We start from the raw sequence: 25,250 nt of genomic DNA on the forward strand, positions 1-25,250 counted from the left end.
CAGGATTGATTATCCCGTTAAGTACTTGCGCATATTTTCTGGTTGAATAATTATGGACTGTGTTGTGGCCCTTGAATAAAGAAAGCATATTTTTCGCCTGCTACAAAGTAGCTGTAGCATGCTACGTGCTATAAAGTTGCCAACAAACTGTCCAATTGGCCCTCAATACAACTCTTTATTTGCTATCATCAAGCTTCACAGGTGATCACTGAACACTCTTGTTTTCAGGGAAAGCCTTAGGAGTACAGTGTTCAAATATACCAAATGAATGTGCTGATGCCAATGCTGCCTGTCTGGATAAAAAGTGCACATGTGGTTCCAATCACTACGATAATAATGGTTTTGATGTGGGTGGAAGCTGTGAAAGTGGTATGGTTCTATTTTCATTTTAAATTACTGTATAAGTGATAAAGTAAGCAATGCGAATGAAGAAAATTGCTAAAATTTCCTACTATTCTCAATTCACTTACTTTACGACACATGGAAATATCAACTTATACGGTATATTTGTGCAAACAAAAGGTGAAAAAATTTAAAAGTAAACCATAGTGTCACTGTTTGAAACATAGTGTGAAAATTTCAACATTTATCCCTTTTTTTCCTTTTCATTTGTTAATCTGGGCCATAATTTTAAAGAATATTTATACTAGTACTACCATTATAAGCTACTAAAATGTTATAGTATTTCAACTTTTTCACCTAATAACAAATAAAGTCATGACATTACTAAATTTATGAAAATCATAAATGAGGCTATTTGAGAGTAGTATAACTCACAATTCAACACTAGGCCCAAGTTCTGGTTGCATTTTTCTGATTAGTTTAACTTAAACATGTAGTCCAGCTCAGGTTTTTAGCTCACCTGTCACAAAGTGACATTGTGACCTTTTGTGATCGTTTTTCGTCGAGCGTCCGTAAACTTTTACTTTAAACGACATCTCCTCATAAACTGCAAAGCCAATTTCATCCAAACTTCACAGGAATGTTCCTTTGGTAGTCAACTTTAAAAACTGTTCAAAGAATTTGATTCCATGCAGAACTCTTGTTGCCATGGCAACCGAAAAAAACTTTAAAAAATCTTCCTTTAAAAAGCCTAAAGAGCTAGACCTTAAATATTTGGCATGAAACATCTTCTAGTCAGTGTCTAGCAAGTTTGTTCAAATAAAAGCCCTGGAATCAAAATAGGCCCCGTCCCGGAGGTCATTGATTTTCCTCATTTGTTCATAGTAAAAACTTAAAAAATCTTCTTTTAAAAAATACAAATAGCTAGAGCTAAGATATTATGCATGAAACATCTTTTAGTGGGTGTTTACTAAGTTTGTTCAAATAAAAGCCCTGGGGTCAAAATTGGCCCCGCCCCAGGGAGTCATTGTTTTTCACTTTATGTATATAGTAAAAACTTAAAAATCTTCTTTAAAAAAACCCTAAGAGCTAGAGGTAAGATATTTAGCATGAAGCATCTCCTAATGGGTGTCTACCAAGTTTGTTCAAATAATGGCCCTGGGGTTAAAATTGGCCCGCCCCCTGGGGTCATAGATTTTCCCTATTTGTGTATATTAAAAACTTTAAAAATCTTCTTTAAAAAAACCAAAGAGCTAGAATTAAGATACTAAGCATGACATATTTTCTAAAGAATGTCTACAAAGTTTCTTCAAATAAAAATCCTGGGGTCAAAATTTGCCCCGTCCGAGGGGGGTTCAATGTTTTTTCTTACACGTGCATAGTTAAAATCATCTTTTAAAAGCCCCAAAGAGCTAGAACTTATATATTTATTAGTGATGGAAATAACGGTTCAATCTGATGGGACATAATCCATTACTTTTTGAATAAAATTGCGTTAAAAAGAAATAGGGAAGTAACATTTCTTCCCAAGGCACTTTAATAATTCAGTAACATGAACTTCATTTAGCACTTTTCAACACTGTTTTTACCTTATATAGCTATAATTTTACGAAATAGATTTTATTTTCCAATGGATGTCAAATAATAATATTCACATCACATTATATTACTATTGTTTACATCAAGTATTGATCCTGTTCAACTCCAAATTGTCTCTGAGATAACTTTTTGCAATCGGGGAAAATAAAAACTATAAAAAATAAAAGAAAATTACCGTCAGAATTAATTCCCATTGATACTTTAAAAAACATCGACATCGCAGAACAAATTTTTGTGAATCGCTTATTGTTACTTTACATAACAGTAACTGCTTATCGGCTAATTGTGACAATCGAAACATCACTAATATTTATCATGAAACATCTAATGGGTGGCTACCAAGTTTGTTCAAATCAAAGCCACTGGGTTTAAATTTGCCCCTGCTCCGGGACCTATAAATAGGTGAACGATTTCAGGGCCATTATGGCTCTCTTGTTTAGAATTATAAGGACTACTTGTCAATTTGCAAACATTTCTAAAATATTTTATGTGGTTATGCACCTTATAAAATAAATATTAAATGAAATAAGCCAATATAGATGGTCTCTGTATTTTTGTCAGATTGGCAATTTCATCCATAATGCCTGCTAAAACAGAAATAGATTTTTCTAAGAATAGTATTTTGATTTTAAAAAGAATTTGAAGATGCTTACATTGTGCACCGCTTTACATATAAATCTAAATTATGTTTCAGTATCTGAACTTACAGTCACTAGCATAACATTCCAATCAGTAACAACTTCAGGATTTACAGTTTCATGGACACCTCCTTCAGGGGGAAAAGCATCTTACATAAACAAGTATGAAGTAGAATGGAGTCTTAAAATTTCTGATACTAGTATGGCAGGGGGGAATAATGAGGTTTCTGCCAGTACTACGTCATTTGATATCAGTACTGGTGTAACAGCAGGAAAGGCATATGAGGTGAATCTGATATCTGTAAACACTAACACTAGAAAAGATCATACTCGGAAAACATCTATGACATTGGAGCAAGCTTCAAGTAAGTTTTATCTTTTGGAGGATTGAACTACATACAAAAATAATGAATATATACCTTTAAAAAGTGCAGGTTTTTCACCCTTATGTCCGCTCGAGGTTTTTTGAGTGTGTCGGGGGCCGCGTCCTGTGAACGTTCATGGACACCTCCTTCAGGGGGAAAAGCATCTTACATTAACAAGTATGAAGTAGAGTGGAGTCTTAAAATTTCTGATACTAGTATGGCAGGGGGGAATAATGAGGTTTCTGCCAGTACTACGTCATTTGATATCAGTACTGGTGTAACAGCAGGAAAGGCATATGAGGTGAATCTGATATCTGTAAACACTAACACTAGAAAAGATCATACTCGGAAAACATCTATGACATTGGAGCAAGCTTCAAGTAAGTTTTATCTTTTGGAGGATTGAACTACATACAAAAATAATGAATATATACCTTTAAAAAGTGCAGGTTTTTCACCCTTATGTCCGCTCGAGGTTTTTTGAGTGTGTCGGGGGCCGCGTCCTGTGAACGTTGCCTTTGCCTTGTTGATTTTTGTTCTTGTTTTTTTAGTATGACTTTTATGAAATGTCTATGAATGTTATTTATTTAACAAATTAGTCATTTATCTTCTGCATTGGCTGAAAAATTTTGAAATTGTTTTCCTATAAGCATAATTTGACTACAAAATTCTAAAGCATGAACTGAAAAGTGTGATCATTTCTCCATTTTCTTTCATCCACATCTGTTTTTCACACTCTGGAGGTCAAATTTCTTTTAAGATCTTTAACTTTTACTGAGTTTTTAGAGACCTCTATCTAAGCTGGTGTCAAACTTCAGAAAATACTGGTAGTTGTGCCCATTCTGTCATTATTTTACTAAAATGTGAAATAAAAGTTGTTTTGATAAATTCTAGCTCATATTAGAATATGGATCATATGTTGGTCAAATATAAATCACACAGACCAAATATTGAAAAACCTTGTTGACATTTGCATGATTTCAGATGCAGATATGAATGAAGTGATATAAGTTTAAGATTTAGATAAAAAATCTCCCTATAAGTTTGTATACTCACTAAGAGCTGACAGTGCAAAAAAGTTAGACGGAATATAGGCAAAATTTTTATCACTTATATCTGAACTTTCCATTCAATATTTTTTCAATGTCATCAAGATAAAAACAAAGCAGTCCCAGATACAAAACACAAATTGAAGGAAATGAAAGTACATGACAGAAAATTATAACCATGATGAGAGAAGAAGGTTTGACCTTCCTCAGGTCAAGGTCACACTCAGTCATTTGTATGAATTTCAAAATTATCTGTCTGCTCGGTATACATGTATTTTGATTCAATTAGAGGAAATTAAATTAACTTGTTGGCAAAAATATTATTTTATATGAGACAATGTAGAATACATAGATTTAGGCTTCCTTTGAATGAAATTGGCCACATCCCTGAAATCATTTATAATGTCTTATATAGGAAATACAGGAAACATTTTTAAGTCTCATTGTGTGAAACTGCAATGCCTAGTGCATAGACATTTAACAAAAATTGTCTTGTTGACCTCTACAAAACTAATTTAAGTCATTCCCTTTGGGTCAGTATTGGCTCCACCCAAGGGGTCACTTGATTTATATAGACTTACATAGGAAAAACACATTCAACTCTTATTGTGTGAAACTACAATGCCTTTAGCCTAGATATTTGGAATGTAGCTCTGCTTTGTGGACCTTTACAAAACTTAAATCATTTATTCATTATGGTTCAATATTTGCCAAGCCCCAAGTGTCAGTTGATTTATATAGAAAAAAGAAACAACATTTTAGTCTCATTATGTGAATCTACAATGCTTTTAGCGTAGGTATTTGGCAGGCAAGATTTTGATGAAATTGTACTGATGATCCTTTACTACAATTGTTCCTGTTTGCCCACAAAATGATTGCTACAGCTAAAAATAGGGAAACATTATTTTAATTATTTTAATGCCACCTCCTGCTCAACCTTTTGATAGACTTTGATAAAACTGTGCAGCAATGATCATTAGGTTGTGCATTTCAAAACATGCTCAAATGGTTCTGGCTCGTTTGAACATAGAATATCCTGGTAATTAATCTTGTCCATATAAACCGATCCTCTTTTGAGCTATATGGCGTTCTTGTTTTTTTTATGAATAATGGATTCCCAATTGGTTTGTCGTATTTGAAATAAAATAATCAAGAACAATGGGGACAATAACTGTTGAATACCTATTTTACATCTATTTTAATCATTTCAGTATTAATCGTCAAACCACAGTATTATAAGATCATTTCTGTAAATTGTAAAAGAAACTTAATCAGTTGACCTACTTTTGTCCTTCCTCAATACTCATACTTAGATTTTTAATCATGTTCAAAGAATTGTAATTTGGTTGGGGTTTTTGTTTTTTTGTTTGTTTGTGTGTTTGTTTTTGCAACAATGTTAGATAAAAAACTTTATTAAAGACAAATAATTTGTATCAGAAGCTCAGTGATATGTTACATGTGTAATTAAAAGTTATACAAAAAGTGTACAGGCAATTCTGATATTACTTTTGTAAATATATCAATTTATCAGTCATTTATATTACCGTTGTTGTTTTTTCAGAACCAAACAAACCTAGGTTACTGACAACTCTAGATTTAGATGCTACAGATCAACGGATAACCATTGACTGGAGTGCCCCTAGTAGTGGTGTTGCTATTTCTTATAGAGTACAATTATTTGATGGTACAAGTCAGCTAACAAGGAATGACTTTACACAAACTTCTGGCAACATTTATTACCAAAACATGAAAAATGGTTATTATTATGATGTGAAAATTTCAGCAAGAAGTGAACTTTATCAGGGTAGACATATGTCAAGCTATGAATGGAGTGATTTTTATGTGGAACAAATCACAACAACAGTACAAAGTAACTATACTAATTGCTGTTGTTTGAAGTAGTTGATTTATTCTTATTTGAACTTTATAAATGGTTGATTTTTGCTAATGGTAATTTCATTGGGGGCAAATATTAAAATGTTAATAAGAAATGAGTCAGTCACTTTGCATATGTATGTCTGTAGCAAATTAATTGAAGAAGTTCCAGCTAAAGTTTTCTGAAACATTGTTAACTTGACAGCTTACTTGAAAAAGAAACAGGTTAGCAGTGAAGCATGATCTGTGAGTTCTTGTTTGAAAATGTATGTCTGTAAATCATACAGTCTCATTGCAACCATAGACAATGCAATTTTAATTTTGTTTTTCTTATCTGCATAAAAGAATTTATTCAGATATTAAACATAAGTTTATATATGAATAATTGTTCTAATTATGTTTCAGTACCAAATCCTCCAACAGAAGTTAAATGTGATATGCTAAAAGATGAGTCTATCACCTTGAAATGGTTAAAACCATTGGTTCCAAATGGAGATCTTGTCAGATTTAACATTGAGGTTTTAAGTGCAAGTAATACCTTGTTATTTTCTACCAGCACTGCTGATATTGTTGAAACTCATCAAGTGATGCAACTTAGTCCAGGTATGACTAATAATTGTAGCATGTTGACAGATAAGAAGATCTGCTTGTTAGATAATAGTTTTGTATAAGATTAATTTAAAATCATCAAATTAAAATTGTACTAACTTAAGTTTGTTTTTTTTTCTATAGAGATGCTTAAATCAGCTTGAGGACAATTAACGATTTAGTATTTCTGTTACAATGTCCACCAATATATCTGTTAAATACTGATTTTAGCTCTTCTTGTTGATGATATGGTTAACATTTTTCAGAAACTATCAAAGCTATTGACTTCAAACATTGTTCAATATAAATATTTCAATGCCATATTTAAAATGCAAATAATCAAAAATTATTGTTTTTATAAAGGTATTTCCTTTTTTATCACCTGAACATTTCAGTATTATTTTGTGAAACAACAATGCCAAGAGCTAAGATATTTAACATGATGCATAACCGTGTTAATGTCTGGAAAAGTAATATTCCCCTGAAGTCAAAATTGGACCTCTCTGTGGTCACTTGATTATAGGAAAACACATTTAAGTCTTATTGTGTGAAATAACAAAGCCCCGAAATTAGATATCTGGCATGTAACATCAAATTTGTAGTTTTCTACATATTATATACATACATGTATTTGCACTTCCCCTGGAGTCACCTGCTTTAACTAGATGATGTATAGGAAAACACATCCTTTATTTTTGTGGATAAATACTCTGCTTCTATATTTGGTATATAGCATTGCATATAATACCTCTAAAAAGTTTTATTAATCATGCACTTAGGGTTAAAATGCCTCCAGCACAAGTCTAATGGTATCATGAGTATAATTCAGATAAAAAAAATTCAGACAAGTTTCTTGATTGGGTCTTTACCGTAATTGAAAGACTATTTTCTACTACTCAAACAAATAAACATTCGGGCATATTTTGCCCTGCCTTTTTAGTGCTTTTGTTACTTAAATTCCAACACCAATAGTGATGAAACTTTTCAGGAATTATCCTGCTTAAAATGGATTCAATTTGCTGAAAGAAGATGGATAAAAATGGAAAAATTTTTAACATCTTTGGCTTAACTGTTTGGTAGATTTTGATGGATTTTTCTTAGATGGGAATTATAAAAACGGCTCAAATGGTTCTGGTCTAATGAACCAGTGCAAAAAACAATAGAAAAATGTTAAATGAAATCATGGTTTCAACTGCCTGATAGATTTTGATAAAACTCTAAAGAAATGATCAGTGGGCAGTCCTTTACTGAAGTTACTATAATTGTAACGGTTTGTTAAACAAAATGGCTTTTAGAGCTAAAAGAAGAAAATGATAAATCCTTTACATAATATGTAAGCCCCTATTTTAAGCTCGAATTATTTAAGCATGTGAAACAAAACAAGTTCTTGTACGTTATATTTATCATTAAGAGTACGCTTCCTGGAACCAACCAATACAGGTGTCATATGATGGAATATGGTCATGACCCGATTAGCGCTCGAACAAGTGATCCGTGGGTTGAAGGCAGACACATTAACCACTAGGCCACCGCCCCCCTTATCTCTTCTTTAACTTTGGGTGGATTTTGATGAAACTTTACATAGATGGTCCTTTGATGGTAATCCTTAAAAGTTGCTCAAATCATCAAATGGTTCCAGTCTGCTGATTAAGGTTGCCGCCAAACCTAAACATTCTTTTCACAATTTAAGATTTTTGTGCATTGTAAATATACTTTATAAGTAATCATAATATGAAAACTATTGATTCAACAAAGTTATTTTATAAAATACCCACCCCTTCACACTTAAATTTGTAAAATTTATGTTTCTACCAGTGTCGCAATATCACAATCTCATTCAATTGGACCATCTGCTCAGGTGAGTAATTAAGGGCTATCATGGCTGTCTTCTTTAATTAACTGTGTTACTAGATTATATTATCAAAACAAAATAACTTTTTCTTCTTGAATGATGGAATATAGTCAGGTTACTGTCAAGCTGTTTTCGTGAAAAAGGGCTAGGTCATTCTTTGAATGATTTTTAAATAAACCGGGCATACATTAAATTGACAAGATGACAAGGTATGGCACTCAAGATGTAGGTCTCTACATCAAAGGTCAAGGTCACACTTGTTATCATAAAAGTTTTTCATTGATGATCTATATAATTAACATAAGACATCACTCATGGAAGGATTTTAAATTTACTTGTCATAAATGTTTGAACATCATGATGATATGTCACACCCAATATTGAATGTCTATATCAGAATAGTCGAGATCACACGTAACATAAAAGTAAAACTTGTGTTCTTGACCTAAAAACATCTTAAGGGACAAAACAACAGGTATTGTTTTCACCTATTTCACTTCGTATAATTATCAAACTTCAAACATTGAATATTTATCAATTATCAAAATTTGAATGCATGAAAGACATGCATGCACAAAACCCTATAGTTACACTTTGCTCAGTTTAGACCCATCTTAGAATTCTTAATTACTTTTTACTTCACCTATGCTTTCTCGTTAGGAGCTTTTAAGATCTTTGATTGTCCGTCGTCGGTCATCAAACCACAGTTAATTCTTTAACACTCTAGTGGTAACATTTTTGCCTAATTGTCACTAACTTGATCAGGATGCTTGTCCACAGTCATTGCTCAGACGGGTTCGAGTCACCTCATATAAAGGAAATAGAAAAATCCTTTGGATTACTTGGTTTAAATAAACTTACATAGTAAAAATCCTTTATAAGTTTTTGTGTGAAATTAAAATACCACAGGTCACTTTTTTTCTTCAACAGAAGTTATTTTAATCATGCCCCAGAGATCTAAATTGACCCAACACCTGGGGATCACTTAGATTATATAAATGTTTAAATGAAAATACATCTTAAGTTTCCTTTTTTGACACTACAATACCAAATATTTTTTGTGCCCCCACTATGGGGGGCATTTAGATTTTCCCTTGTCCGTTGGTCCGAGCACACATTTTGGGTTTAGGGGCTATATAACAGTAAAGAGAACAAAAGAGAACAAAAGCTTCATTCCGTGATCAAAGGGTTTAGGGGCTAGTAGCCCTTAAGAAAACAAAGAAAATAACAAAGAAAATTGCCCCTAAAGCCAAAATGTTGAAACGTCGACCTTCCGTCCGTCCGTCCCTCCGTTCTCTTTTTCGTGTCGCACGTAGCTCAAAATGTAATTGACCTAGAGTCATGAAACCTTACAGGAATGTTGATCAGCATAAGAAGTTGTGCACTTTGGTATTTGAGTATTTTTAGAGTTATTGCCCTTGAATAAGTAAAAATTTGCATTTTTTAACTTGTGTCGCATGTAACACAAAAATATTTGACCTAGAGTCATGAAACCTTACAGGAATGTTGACCAGCATGTGAAGTTGTGGTATTTTCATGTGGATATATATAGTATTGTTAGAGTTATTTCCCTTAACTAAGTAAACATTTACAATATTCAACTTGTGTTGCACGTAACTCAAAAGGTATTTGACCTGTAGGCCTGAAAGATTACAAGAATGTTGGTCAGCATGTGTTCCTATGCACCTTTGGGATTTTCTTGTGGATTTATTCAGTTTGTAGTATTTGCCCTTTACTTAATAAAAAGATTTTTAGTTTTTAACTTGGGCACATATAGCCAAAAAATATTAGCCTACAGACATAAGATTGACAAATCGGTGGAGTGTTGTGGCACCTGTGTCCTATGGACATATTTCTAGTTTCATTTTAAAACTTGTGACTACACATTCTTATGCTTATAAGAATGTCTTATTAGTCACTTCTTATAAACAGATACTAATACTTGTTTTTGTATTTGCTTATAGTAATATCCATCACCATCTATCATAATTTGAATTCATATTACCTACCACCTATATATATTGTTGTTTTGAATTCATCAGCAGCTTTTTTTGCAAAATTATATGCCAGATTAAAATAACTTTGTCCAGTTGCTTTCACTGTTTAATACGTTAACAGCATTCTAATGTATCATGTTTGTGGTAAACTATGCAATAAAAAAATCAATAGATTGGAGAAAAAGAAAATGATGAATTAAATAAAAGATTATGTGATCTCTTTATTATAAGGTTAAATTCAAATAAAACAAATATATCATAATTGTATATATTTCAGGAAGTACCTACATTTTTAAAGTATACACAGAAAATGTGATGTACAATTCATCACTATCTGGACAGTCTCCTTATTGTACAACAAAAGCAAAATGTAAGTTAGCATTCTTATCTCGTATATACATTTCTACCCAATCTGTCCACTGATCCTACATGTCCATAGTTTTGTGTCGCCTCTAGAGAGTTATTTGTTAGTCCGTCTGTTACCAAACTTGTCAAGACTACTTCTCAAAAACTGCTGGTGCAATTTCATCTAAACTTTACACTGTTTACAGGAATGATCAGTACCAAGTCTATTTGTGCATATTGTCGGCATTGATTTTGATTTTTGGCAGAGTTGCACAGGTGCGAACCCGGGTTATAGTATGGTGAATTTCGGGCGGCATTGGCGAGTTGAAAACAGTTTTCTCAGCAACTACTTATCACAGCCTCTTCTTATCTTGTATACAGCATTAACACATAGTACAATACCGTGGGATTTGATTTCAGGTTTGTTGCTCTGACTGACTGACTTAAGTTTTTGACATAAATGATCTATGGTAGGAAATTTTTGTAACAGGTTTCTCAGCAACTACTAATTAAAGCCTCGTCATATTTGGTATACAGGATAAACACATGATCCCATACAGTGGGATTTGATTTCAGGTCTTTCGCTTATCCACCTTCTGCTTACTGACAAGTATCAATTTTGTAAGTTCATCTTTCCTTCAGTCTGTCCGTCCGTACAAACATATTAATACTTGGTGGTTTTGGGGAACAATAGGTAACAGTAAATTCCCTTTGATGCTATTCTTATGTGGCTACTTTTCCTCTTATTTGGCTGGAAGAACAAAAGGGAAAACAAATGAGTAGTCACTGAAATACCAAACTTTAAGCATGTCCGTTCTAACAGGAGAGTAATTATGTGGCTACTCTATTGTTCTCTCTATTGTTATTTTAGCCACACAAAAGAAAATAGTCACATAAAAGCATTACGGAATGAATGACATTAAAGATAAAGAACAGTTACCTATTGTCCCACTTGCCACATAATTACTGTCCACTCACACTCACGGGACAGTAATATGTTGTGCATCAGTTGTATTGAAATATAAAAATGATCTACTTCTGTTCGTACTATTAATTGTTGTATTAATACTGTGGCATAGCATTTTTCACAAATGCAATATTTTTGTTTTCTTTTAGGCATTCTTTTGGATAAAAAAATTGGAAATTCTAAATATTGGGAAAAATCAAAATTTTAAAATTGGGAACATTGGTTGTTGTTTTTATACCGAAACCACTTAGGGGTAGAGGGGTCATGTAGGATTTTCTTTTTTGACCCTTGTATCATACTGTCTTACCCTACGTCAGTAGACTGACAAACATAGAGTGCTGGGGCATCTTTGCCATATGGACTCATTTCTAGTGCACATTGAATCTTTTCTGTTAAGGTACATTAGTCAAAAATGCTCAAATACTTTGATTACTTGTTGACTGACAAAATTTGAAATGCATTTCTATGGGCAGATAATCCTGAGAGTTGCTTTAATTGAATCTCTGAGACAAGTGGAATTTGCTGTCTTCGGGCATCTTTTGTTTTAGTTTGTAGTAGTTCTTTTGTTTGAAACCGTAATCTAATTTTGGAAGTTGGAATAAATTTAATTTTAACTCATTGTGACTCATTTATGTTTGCAAACATTTTTCAGTATCTGACCCGCCTGATGGTTTTCAAGCAATTGAGGTCAGAAGTCGAAACATCTCTATTAAATGGACTGAGCCTATCAATTCATACAGTGAAGAAATCTATGGATATGTTATTCAGCTGAAAAAACAAGACACTTGTGTGGAAGAAATTGTTTATAAATGTTTAACCCCAAGTTGTTTTGGAACTTTTGAGGTGAATATTATTCATGTTTGTTTAGTTTTTTGGTTTCTACACAATTTGTTGATAATGGTTTTGTTATTTTAGACTTTTGTAATATTATTCCTAGTAAAGTTTTTTTGCTAAAAATATGTTAATATTGAGATTGACCATGAGATATCATTGCAGAAAATTGTTTGTTAGAATAGTTACCGCTTATTACTGTCTTCATATTTCACATATCGATTGGTCATAACTGTTAGATGACCCTATTGATTTTGGGTCACTAGTTCAAAGGTCACAGGGGCCTTAAATGTCAGAATGTTTTCCACTATTTTTTTTTTTGAAACTTATTCATAACAAAGTTTTCATGTTTCACATACTGATTGGTCATAAGTTCTTAACTAGTAGATAACCCCTATAGATTTTGGGGTCAAAGGCCATTGTCACAGAGGCATTAAAAGTCAGAATGGTTTCCACTGATTATCTTGAGAAGTATTCATCACAAAGTCTTCATATTTCACATATTGATTGGTCATAACTAGTAGATGACCCCAATTGATTTTGGGGTCACCAAGTCAAAGGACAAGGTCACAGGGTACTTGAATGGTAGTATAATTTCAGCTCATAATCTTTAAAGCTATTTATCACAGTCTTCATATTTCCAATATTGATTGGTCATAACTGTTAGATGACCCCTATTGATTTTGTGTCACTAGTTCAAAGGTCAAGGTCGCAGGGGCCTTAAATGTCATAATACTTTCCGCTCATTATCTTGAAAACTATCATTATTACAAAGTCTTTGTTATTTTTCTTTTTTCCATAACTGAACACTTTCATGTATCCATTAATGACAAGTTTCTGTAACAAAATTACCAATAATATGAGTCAAGGGCTAGAAAGGGGGGCATATGTGTCGTTCAACATTCCTTGTTTAATTTTTTATCACAGAATTTAGTTATTGGAAAGCTTAGGCAATGTATATCACATTTATTACTTTCTAACCGATACCTTCATATACAATAATAATTTTCATATGCAAGTTAGTTGCTATAATTTGTGTGAAAATCAAATTGTACTTTTTTGGTGGGAGGAGGGATGAATAGCGAAGGTCAGGTAAGAGCACAATTTTCAAGTACCCTAGGTTAACATCAGATCAGCTTCCTGTTTTATACAGACAACAAGCTTGTCAGATATTGTTTAATATTAAAAAAGTTTTTTGATTATAATTTTTATTAGAAGGACTTAATCAATAGATTAAATAACTTTTATTTTCAGCCTTCTACTTTAGAGCATATGTGTGACAGTAATGTGAGAGAGTTGTTTCCTGTAAACAAGCCTGAGCTCATTGGTTCAAAGTCATACCAGTTTTTGAATCTCTTACCAGATACAACTTATACAATTATTGGTGCAGCTGTCAACAATTTAGGAATTGGCAATACTGTTGATTTAGATATAACAACAGAAGAAGAAGGTATTGTTTCACAATTAAAAGATCAGTGAAAGAAAAGTTAAAGTTGATATTTGTCATTTGAGGCGAGAAATTATCAGTTGAATAAAGAAATTTGTAAAAGGAAATTACCAATTGTAATAAAAAATTATCAGTTGTTTTGATGTCAATTGTAAAGTCTATATTAGGATATATGTATAATCATCAATTGTAATAAAAAATATCTATTTTGTAAAAGGTAGATTTATTGTCAACATATACATGTATAAAGGTAGTGGGGTAACATAAATTATATGTGGATTGTCACATAAAATTGTTTAATCTGAAACTAGTGATGTGTGTTGCATGAAAAACACTTTGAATTGAATTACTAGACACACTGACAAAAGTGGAGCTTGCTCTGTGCAGACAGGTCTTGAATAATCTTTTTTCATTATCACAATATAAGTTCCTCATTGTATTATTTTACAGCTCCACAAGTACCATACAATGTGAAAGTCAATGAAATAAAGACAACATCCTTTAAAGTGACTTGGAAAATAGATGATCCCAGACCTGGCAAAACAAACTACACAGTTATACTGATGGCTGATCATCCAGCAGAGTCCAAACAAGTTATACTGACAGGTTGCATTTTTAAATTACTGAAAAATTTTTGGTATATAATATTATGCAATGGTCGTCCGTCCTTTGGTGGCAGTTTTTTTGTGTTTCTCTGTATCGTTTGAACCAATAAGAAAACATTCAAATTTTTGGCAAAAATATTACTTATAATGAGACAATGTGCATAGCAAATGTTTCACTTTCTCAGAGTTCAAAATTAGCCCTGCCTAGTGGATTACTTGATTTTATGTAGACTTACAGAGGAAAACATATTAAAAATTTTAAGTTCCATTATATGAATCAACAATATCTAGAACTCAGCTACTTAGCATTTAGCATTGCCGTATTGACCTTTACAAAACTGATATGAATCATGCCCCTCAATTCAATATTGGCCCCGCCCTAGGGGCTACATGATTTATATAGAATTTTAGGAAAATACATGTTAGTCTTTTTGTGTGAAACTACGATGCTTAGAGTGTAGATATTTGGCATGTGACATCACTTTGTTTGACCATAAAATAACTGGTATTATTCATACCCCTTGGGTCAATATTTTGACCAACACACCCACATATACTTACTTTGTTAATTTAGCTTTATATAGGAAAACACATTTCAAAAGCCTTAATTTGGTGAAACTGCAATACCTTTAGTAGCATTGTCTTGTTAGCCCTTACAAAACTGGAATTAATCATGTCCCTAGGGTCAGTATTGGCCCTGCCCATAGGGTCCTCAATTGATATTAGACTTTTTAAGGAAAAACATTTCAGTCTAGTTTTGTGAAACTTCAATGTCAAGAGCTAAGATATTTAGCATGTAGCACTTGCCTTATGTAGACTAAGGAATAGGAAAACACATTCTTATATTTTTGTGGATAAATACAGTATCTTTTTAATTTTGGCATAGAGCATTGCCTAGTGAACCTTTTTAAAAGTTTTATGAATCATTCTTATTGTGGAAAAAAGGCCTCCAGCTTAGAGGTCTAATAGTATCATAAGTATAATTCAGATAAAACATTTTTAAGTATGAAAGTTATTACTTGTTTTACATTTCAGACTTTTAAGATACTAATAAATCAAATGTTTTCATAGAAAACACAGATTTAAAGGAATTATGTAAAAAAAATTTAATCTAATCTTGTCTCATTTTGATGAACATTTTTATGAAAGAAAGGTATATATTTTATTTTCCTGTAGGGTTTAACACTAGAGAATATCTTGCTGAAAATCTTCAAGAATATTGGAATTACAGTGTTTTAGTGACAGCTACTACTTCAAAAGGTTCAAAAACATCTACTGAGACGATACAATACAGAACTCTTCCTACAGGTATACATTGTTATCTTGATATTTTGTGAAATTAAAAACAACAATCTCCATATAAGTTAAATTAAGTTTTTTGTATATTTACACACCTGAATGTTATTAATGTGGTCATTTTTGCACTTTAAAAATTGATCAGTTTTTGTATTTTCTGATCGCAAGATCAGTAAATACATAGCTAACATCCACGGTCTTACACAAAATTTCCTCACAGACCTAACAACGCAAAGTAGTTCTCACTCAAAACTGCTTAAAAACCAGCAATTTAAAAGAAAGAATAAATTTTTAATGTAGGCATTGAACGAATTACAGTGCATTAAAAGTTTACATTATTCAATAAAAATATGAGGTTACAATCACAAATTTCGCGGATGAATATCTTTTTTACCCAATGAAAAATGTTCGATTATTTCCGTAAAGCTTAATCAATGAAAATGCTATTTTTAGCTCTGTCGATTACCGAATACTCCAGAGCGTAGTACACAAATAAATCTGACTGTCGAGTAATGGAATATATACATGTCGGACTGTTTTGGCGAGAAGTTTTTCGCTAAATTATTATGCCCCCACTTCGAAGAAGAGGGGGTATATTGCTTTGCACTTGTCGGTCCGTCCGTCCGTAGGTCCGTAGACCAAATGGTTTCCGAGTGATAACTAAAGAACACTTAGGCCTAGGAACTTCAAACTCGGTATGGTGATTGGTCATGACCAGTAGATGACCCCTATTGATTTTAGGGTCAAGGGGTTAAAGGTCAAGGTCACATTGACCTTGTATGTTAAAACGGTTTCCGATCAATAACTTAAGAACCCTTAGGCCTAGAGACTTCAAACTTGGTAAGATGATTTGTCATGACCAGCAAATGACCCCTATTGATAATGGGGTCAAGGGGGAAGGTCAAGGTCACATTGACCTTGTAAGTAAAAACGGTTTCTGATCAATTACTAAAGAACGCTTAGGCCTTGGAATTCAAAACTTGGTATGATGATTGGTCATGACCAGCAGATGACCCCCATTGATTTTGGGGTCAAAGGTCAAGGTTACATTGACCTTGTAGGTTAAAACGGTTTCCGATCAATAACTAAAGAACCCTGAGTCCTAGGAACTTCAAACTTGGTATGATGATTTGTCATGACCAGCAGATGACCCCTATTGATTTCAGGGTCAAGGGGTCAAAGGTCAAGGTCACATTGACCTTGTAGGTAAAAACGGTTTCCGATCAATTACTAAGGAACCCTTATGCCTAGGAACTTCAAACTTGGTATGATGATTGGTCATGACCTGTAGATGACCCCTATTGATTTTGGGGTCAAGGTGTCAATGTCATAGTGACCTTGTACTTAATGACCGTTTCTGACCAACAACTTAACAACTCAAGTTGCCTTGGTTGATATTTTTATGTGCTTTTGGTATAAACATTTGAAGGTCTTATGTTATAAAACAATTTGGCTGTCATTAATGAGGCCTATGTGATTCATAACATTTATGTATATATTATTTGGTAAGATTGTTAATAACTTAAATTGCTGCAAACAACCTATGGGGTCACAATAATTATTACCTTGTGACTTGTCATGACCAGTAGATACTAGATAACCCTTATTAATTGCTTGTTCACTGGGTCAGAAGTCATGCATAATAACCTGATCACATGACAAATTGGCTGCCGATAGGGGGGGGGGGCATACATGTTTTACAAACATATCTTGTTTTCATCAGTGTTTAACAACAGGTTTGTCGTGAACAAAAAACCTCGGAATTAAAAAGGATTACAAATACGAAATGAAAATTCTCAATTTTAGAATTAAAATATACTCGTTTTTATTCACACTACATGCGTATTACTTCACTGTGGTGCAGAGGTAGCGCGCTCGTTTAGGATGTGAGAGGCCTAAGGTTAAAATCCTTGTCGAGGCAAAAAAAATTTGTGAAGTGTCTTTTTTAAGGAAGTTGCCACGATATGCAAGGTAAAGTGTGGCTGTAATAAAAAATGAAAAATGATTTTGATGCAATTTAAGCATGCAAAATTCCATATGTATCAATCACAAACTGTGAAACGCAGTCGCTGCGTAAGATGAATAATAGTATATAAGAATAAACTTATACAGGAAAGATCAGAAAATACCACAGAGCATGCAGCCCTTTGATTTTATTTTTTAACCATTGGGAAACTATTAATGTGTCCTGATTGTTAACAATTTCAGGATATTACAGGAGAAACAAAATTGCAGTGCCTGTTGTCTTATGGATAAATTATCTTCAATGAAAGTTTAGATACCAAAAAACGATACAATCTAAAGTTTTTAAAACTATTTAAAATATCTTTGAAATATCCTCTCAAAATTAATGATTTTTGTAAATTCTATGATAATGCTTTTATGTAGAAGAAGATTGGTGGTCTTAAAATTGTACTATTGGAAATTCAAATTGGCTAGCACTTGTAAAACATATAAAAATATCTGAACTTAAGTCACATGAAAAAAAATCAAGCTTTGCTGAGCATTTTATTTAAAATCATTGTATAATGATTAAAAGATCTTGAAACACATCCTTTATATGAATATTAAAGAAATTACAGAAAAGGTCAATGTGCCCTGTTATCGTGATTATCTCTGAAACTGTTAAGCTTACTTCAGCTGTGAGAAAAGTTGAGCACACTGCCTTCATGGACTTCTATTGTTAGAATTTACATGTAATATCTTCATTTTTCATTGCATTTATTTCAGCACCAGGAAAAGTTTCAAACTTTGTTCTAACATCCAATCCTGGTGGAAATTATACAAGGATGAAGATAAGCTGGCAAGCCCCAAACATATTGTTGCAGAATAGTGTGATAAGATCATACAGCTTTTTGTATTTTCAAGACCAAAAAATTGTAAGTCTTCATGAAGACAGAAAAGCATCAGAAGTAGTATTTTCTAGCGCATTCGTGTAAGGCTAAAAGAGCATTGCCCTACATAGAAATAGAAGATCATATAGACAATTCCAATTAAGTTTAAGGTAAAAAGTAGAAAATGATATGAAATAGCTTTTAACAAAAACATAAAAGATGCGTTTATAGCTTTGTGGCCAAGTTTGCCATAAAAGGCATGGAAAAGATGATTGTTTAAAAATTCCCCATTACGGTTACAGACCTGACATTGACTGACATTGTTGTAAAAACAAGAGCGATCAGTGATCACATATATTGCCTCATGATAGCCAATTTCATGTTGGGACAAGTTTTGTGACAGACGGAGAAGTGTTCGGAGTAGTAGTGACATAAATTCCTGTAAAGTTAGGATAAAATTGCCCCAGTAGTTTATGAGGAGTAGTAGGGACAAGTTTTGTGACAGACGGACAGACAGACAGACAATACACAACAAGACTTGGTATTGATCATTCCTGTAAAGTTTGGATAAAATTGCACCAGTAGTTGATGAGGAGCAGTCCGGACAAGCTTTTGTGTATCTGGCAACACAGAGAAAAAACACCTTTTTATCAATAACTCGGTCAAAAATCATTCAACCAAAAAACCGTGCATTATGCGCAAGGACTTGAGCTACATATCAATCCTGTAAAGTTTCATTGAAATTGCATTAGTGGTATAAGAGAAGTAGTCCGGACAAACTTTAAAAATAAAAATTATTAAAGGGTCATAACTCCTACAAAAATCATTGAACCGGGAAATGCTGACAATATGCACAACTAACCTTAGTACAGATTATTCCTGTAAAGTTTGGATAAAATTGCACCAGTAGTTTATGAGGAGTAGTCCGGACAAGTTTTGTGACGGACAGACAGACGGACAGACATACGACGGAGAAGTGATCCCTATATGTCGCCATTACTCTGTAGAGGCGACACAAAAATCATTGAAATATATCTATTAGAACAAATAAAGTGGTCAACATAATTGTTGTTGAAATAGTTCATATAAAAACTAAAGAAATTTAAATAATATGAAATCAAGTTAAATTATCATTCTGAAAAAATAGTCAGAACACGTGATAATGCATTTCAAGTTTTCAATCAGTTTACCTGATTTTATCTGATTGATGCCAAACAGAAAATTTTTAACAACTGTTTCACTCATGTATTTGTTGAATATCACCAAATGTTGTATAAAGTCTATTTTAGGATAATCTAGATTATTTGGATAGACATTATGCCATAGTTAATATCAACATAAATTTTATCAACATTGATCACTTATTTAAGAGGTTTTATTTGGACTGATTATCTTTTATTATTTATTTGGGTCTTTTTAACTTTTTTTAACTACATTTGATTTGAATTTACGACTTGAGCGATATCGATAATTTAATTTGTTTCTTTTGTTGTTTTCTTTTAAATATTGTATCATTTATTTGGTTATAATGTACAGTACTTTTGAATGTGCATGAAAAAAGTGCTTAAGAAGTTTGGTATATAATAATAATAATAATAATAATGATAATAATAATAATAATAATAATAATGATGATGAATGCAGGAAGTGCCTGTTATATTTCAGTTGGTAATTAAACTTCTTCAATGATTATCTATTAGTATGTGCTTTTTATTTTACTTTTTCAGGATAGGAGACAAAGCAAATCATTTGAACATGAAATATCCCAAAGTCATAATTATGAAATATTTGTGGATGTAATACCAGAAAAAACTTATACTTTTGAGGTATGTAAATAATAAATGTAAATTATTTATGGTCATCATCATAGAATACTAAAAGATGTGAATTTGAGATGATTTACTTTACCTTTGACTTTTGTAGTCTTTATTCATATTTTTAAGTGAATATTATAATAAATATGATTTTTTCAACTGAAGGAAAGACAAAAGCTGTGTTTTATAATGTTTTAATTAGAAAAAAATGCAAAATATTATAGAATTGTGCATGTCTTAGAAATATCATGAAAAATGAGTGATTAATTACAAAGCATTTGAATGATGAACAAGAAGAATTGATATTAATTTCTTTTTCCAATCTAACATGCTTTATTAAAAAAGAGAATTGATAAAAAAATGTTGAACTACATTAAGGTATAAGTAATTTTCATGAAGTCATTTATTGATGTCATTTCAGCTGTCAAGTTTGATGTGTAAGCATTCATTTTTATGCTGTGTGACACACTTGATTGCCCTATTTGGTTGATTGGTGAATAGTCTGAAGCATGTTAGAATAATAGATTTAGAGGATGTTATATGCTTGATCTAGCATCTGTAAAAAGAAACATTAAATGAGAAATAATTTGCAATAAAAATAGCAAATGTAAACAATGTTGTATGGAGGATAAAATAATGATATTCGGTACCTTTCCTCAGGACCTTAACTTATTGTAAAAAATCAAAATGAACAAGACATAGTTTAGTTATTTTCTAACAAAAACCATTTTATAAACTGTAACAGAACACCAAAACAGAAATAAATCATTCAGGAAATAAAACTTAACATTTTTGGGGCTTATGTGGCCTTTAATTATGTTAATTTACAATTTATTTCTGTCAGACCACCTGTATAGTTATTAACTAAATTTGCATATTGATATTGAATATTTTCAAATTCATATAATTTAACAAAGTTTAAAGATAGCAGTCTCTTTGTTAAAATATGGAAATTTTTCATATAGCCTTTTGAAATTTAGTTGTAAACTGACTTTCAATTCAGACTCAATCCTTTGATGTTTTTTTTCAGGTGAATGCAATAAATGAGCAAAACGAGACTGGAGAAAAAAACTCTGAAACAAAGACTGCCCCTGCTGGAGGTATTTGATATTTAATATAAATCACTGTTTAGAAATCATGATATTAAACTGTCCCTTTTCAAAGAAAAAGAGTTCAGGACTTACATCCTCTAATTACAATTTGTAATTTCTCAATGTTGGTGGGTGAGTGAATCACGTGACTTTGTATACTAATACAAATAAAAAATGGCAGCTGCAGAGCTTTGGTAAGTTTGGTATTTTTATAAATTTATGTGACAAACGTTTCCTGAATCCAAACTAGACCTAGCCTATCATATGCATGGTGAGAGTAATTTTTCTGATTTGCTTTACCTTTTAGTATTTTGCTCCATTATTTTATTTAAAAATATATAATGGTTGTCTGTATGCCTTCATGTTATCATATATACATGTATATATGCAAAATGAGTGCTACCTCTTTAAGTATGTACCCAATTTTAGTTAGCATTAAGTATCCTTCTGCAATTTTCACAATATTGTATTACTTTTTATGCCACCACAGCATCTGCTATGCGGTGGCATATATCGATTCACCTGTGTGTGTGAGTGTGTGTGCGTGTGTGTGTGCGTGTGTGCGTGTGTGTGTGTGTGTGTTGGTGTGTGTGTGTGTGTACATGTATATATATAGATATATAGTGAATTTAAAAGATCTTCTTGTGCAAAACCACTGTTCAATTTCAACAAAACTTGGCAGGATTGATCCTTGGGTAAAGGGCTTCCAAAGTTGTTCAAAGAATTTCATTCCATGCAGTAATCTGGTTGCCATGGCAACCAAAAGGAATTATAAGAATAAATTAAAAATCTTCTTGTAAAGACCCACAAGGCCTAGAGCCTAGATATTATGCATGAGTCATTGTCTGGTGGACCACTACCAAGATTGTTCAAATTATAGCCCTGGGGTCAAAATTGCCCCCCCCCACCCCCTGTGGTCATTTATTTTCAATATATGTACATATAGTAAAAACCTAAAAAACCTTCTTGTCTGAAGGTACAAGGCTTATAGCTTTTATATTTGGTATATGATATCATCTATAGGTACCCTATTGTTCAAATTTTGGCTCTAGTGTCAACATTAGCCCCTACCCCGGGGGTCATAGGTTTTTCTTAAATTTATATAGCTTAAAAATAATCTGTTCCTTATTGACAAAGGCTAGAGGTAAGATATTTTGCATGAAACATTGTGTAGTGAGCCTCTACCAAGATGGTTCAAATTATAGCCCTGGGGTCAAAATTGGCCCCGCCCGGGGTCATTGATTTTCACTATGTACATTTAGTAAAAACAAATAAAAATCTTATTGTCTGAAGATACAAGGCTTAGAGCTTTGATATTTGGTATATGATATCATCTATAGGTACTCTACCAAAGTTGTTTAAATTATGCCTCTCTAAGTGTTAAAATTGTCTTGCCCAGAGGCGATAGTTTTCCTTAAAAGTATATAGAAAAAAACTTGAAAAATCATCTCCTCTGAATGGACAAAGGCTAGAGTTTAGATATTTGGCATGAGACTTTGTGTAGTGAACCTCTACCAAAATTGTTCAAATTATAGCCATGGGGTCAAAATTGGCCCCTCCCCGGGGGTTATTGATTTTTACTATGTTCATATAGTAAAAAATTATAAAATCTTATTGTCTGAAGGTACAAGGCTTAGAGCTTTGATGTTTGCTTTATAATATCATCCATAGGTCCTCTACCAAAGATGTTCAAATTTTGCCCCTTGTGTCAAAATTGGCCCTGCTCGGGGGCATTGATTTTCATTATGTACACATAGTAAAAACAGATACTAAACAAAACTTTTTTGAATTGGAGAAAGCTACATCTTACATATTTGACATAAAATGTTGTTTGGTGGACCTGTATCAAGATTGTTTTAATTAAATCTTTGGTCAAAATTTTGCCTTGCCTAAGGGGACAGTGACATTCTTTCTTGTCCTTTGATGTATATTCATGAAATTTGGAGTATGTGTACATTTTTATTTGTCAAATTGAACTTTGATACCAGGTGGCCTACATTTTGTTGATGTGACTTTCTCTTTGTCCTTTAATGTGAAGCTATGAAATTTGAACCATGTGCACAGATTTAAGATGTAAACTGAACATTGATATCTGCTGGCCTAGAATTTGACAAAGTGTCTTACTGTGTTGTCCTTTGATGTACAGTCATGGAATTTTGCCATGTGAAATATGACTTTCACCACCAAATTCACTAGACTCAACTGCATTGATAGATTCCTACTGTGATTTTTTATTTGAATAGCAAAAGATTTAACGACTTATCTAAAAAAAAATTATGTTACTATATTACTATTTAGTGTTGTATTAATTAACATTTTTCACAAATGCAATCTTGTTTTTAATTTCCTATAAAACTAAGAGTAAAAGATAAGAACCAGATCAACTGATTAAGAGTAAAATTCAAAATTAAATAGATTTATGATTATAATATATGGAACAAGAGCCATGTCAACATGGCTATCCCCCTGCCGAATGTGTTTGCTTAGTGGAAGAAATATATGTAGCAGAGCAGAATAATTCAATTTTAAGAGGTCTTTTGGTAATGAAAACGGCTGAAGTGATAACAGATTTGAAACCTATGTGAATCCTGATGGCTGAAAAATTAACAAAGGGCAATAACTGAAAAATAATGCAGGGTAGGTTATCATTCCTGAGTTCTGCATCCCTCCTCAGTAAAATCTATCCAACTATGAAGTTTCAAGTTGATACCTCAAATACTTTTTGAGATAAGCTCCAGATAAAAATAGTATGAAAAAGAACAAAGGGCAATAACTCAAAAATTATATAGGGAAGAGTTATCATTCTTGTGCACAGCATTCCTCCTCAATAAGATCTATCCACCTATGACATTTCTTGTTGACATCTCAAACACTTTTGAGTTATGCTCCACTCAGGTGAGCAATTAAGTATGAAAAATAGCAAAGGGTAATAACTCAAAAAATATGAAATGTAGAGTTATCATTCTTGTGCACTGCACACTCCTGAGTCAGATCTATGCACCTTTGAAGTTTTATGTTGATATCTCAAATGCCTTTTGAGTTATGCTCTGGACAAAAATTAATTTTGAAAAATAACAAAGGGCAGTAACTCAGAAATTATGCAGGGTAGAGTTATCATTCTTATGCAATGCACTCCTCCTTGATGAGGTCTATCCACCTATGAAGTTTCAAGTTGATACCCTAAATACTTTTTGCAAAATGCTACGGACAAAAATGTCGGACGGACGGAGATTATTTCTATATCCCTGCCGCCTTTTCGGCGGAGGATAATAAATATATTAATCACATAAACCTCTGCACAGGAGTGTAATACAACTGTTAAATACAAAATTAATATATTTCACTAGTGCATGCTTATGTTACACTTTAGCTATGTCAAAAATAATATTTTTCTCCAAATTGTTGTGTCTGCTTTATATATTGGAAAACAGGCATTAATTTTTCCCCCTCAAACGAACCCTTCCCCCCGGACATTTGCTTCCCTTTTCTGTCATGGTGGGCATTTGGCCCCTCGTCTGTTTTGGATTGGCAGACATTTGCCCTATGGAAATTTTGAAGGACATTTCTCCACACTTGGCTCAGATGTCCTACTGAACAAGGATATGTCATCATTGAGTTGGCACATGATCAAGGTCACCCTTTAAGGTCAGATATTCATGTCTGCACAATAAAATCTATACACTTTAATTGACTTTCTTCAAACTGTCCTCGTTGT

General features: G+C 32.7%; 2 protein-coding genes across 2 annotated transcripts in view; both read left to right on the plus strand.

Annotated features, from left to right (window-relative positions):
• Window positions 1–228: 228 nt before the first annotated feature.
• On the plus strand, window positions 229–2,970 carry LOC132729832 (uncharacterized; the record flags this gene model as incomplete). The annotated part of the gene is made up of 2 exons (XM_060715661.1): window positions 229–369; window positions 2,636–2,970. Coding segments are annotated over 2 exons (476 nt in total), but the record flags the coding sequence as incomplete, so codon positions are not given.
• Window positions 2,971–3,085: 115 nt separating this feature from the next.
• Window positions 3,086–25,250, plus strand: part of LOC132729831 (titin-like) — a 67,991-nt gene continuing 45,826 nt past the window's right edge. The window contains exons 1-11 of the mRNA XM_060715660.1: window positions 3,086–3,324; window positions 5,555–5,863; window positions 6,274–6,471; window positions 10,583–10,675; window positions 12,270–12,460; window positions 13,703–13,898; window positions 14,346–14,501; window positions 15,677–15,808; window positions 18,527–18,675; window positions 20,358–20,456; window positions 21,475–21,544. Of these exons, the coding sequence (XP_060571643.1) occupies window positions 3,162–3,324; window positions 5,555–5,863; window positions 6,274–6,471; window positions 10,583–10,675; window positions 12,270–12,460; window positions 13,703–13,898; window positions 14,346–14,501; window positions 15,677–15,808; window positions 18,527–18,675; window positions 20,358–20,456; window positions 21,475–21,544 (1,756 nt within the window). The 5' untranslated portion in view covers window positions 3,086–3,161. The remainder of the gene's footprint in view (window positions 3,325–5,554; window positions 5,864–6,273; window positions 6,472–10,582; window positions 10,676–12,269; window positions 12,461–13,702; window positions 13,899–14,345; window positions 14,502–15,676; window positions 15,809–18,526; window positions 18,676–20,357; window positions 20,457–21,474; window positions 21,545–25,250) is intronic.

The sequence above is a fragment of the Ruditapes philippinarum genome, unplaced genomic scaffold, assembly GCF_026571515.1.
Source record: "Ruditapes philippinarum isolate M1 unplaced genomic scaffold, ASM2657151v2 ctg8823_1_1_1_1, whole genome shotgun sequence".
Classification (NCBI taxonomy): Eukaryota; Metazoa; Mollusca; class Bivalvia; order Venerida; family Veneridae; genus Ruditapes; species Ruditapes philippinarum.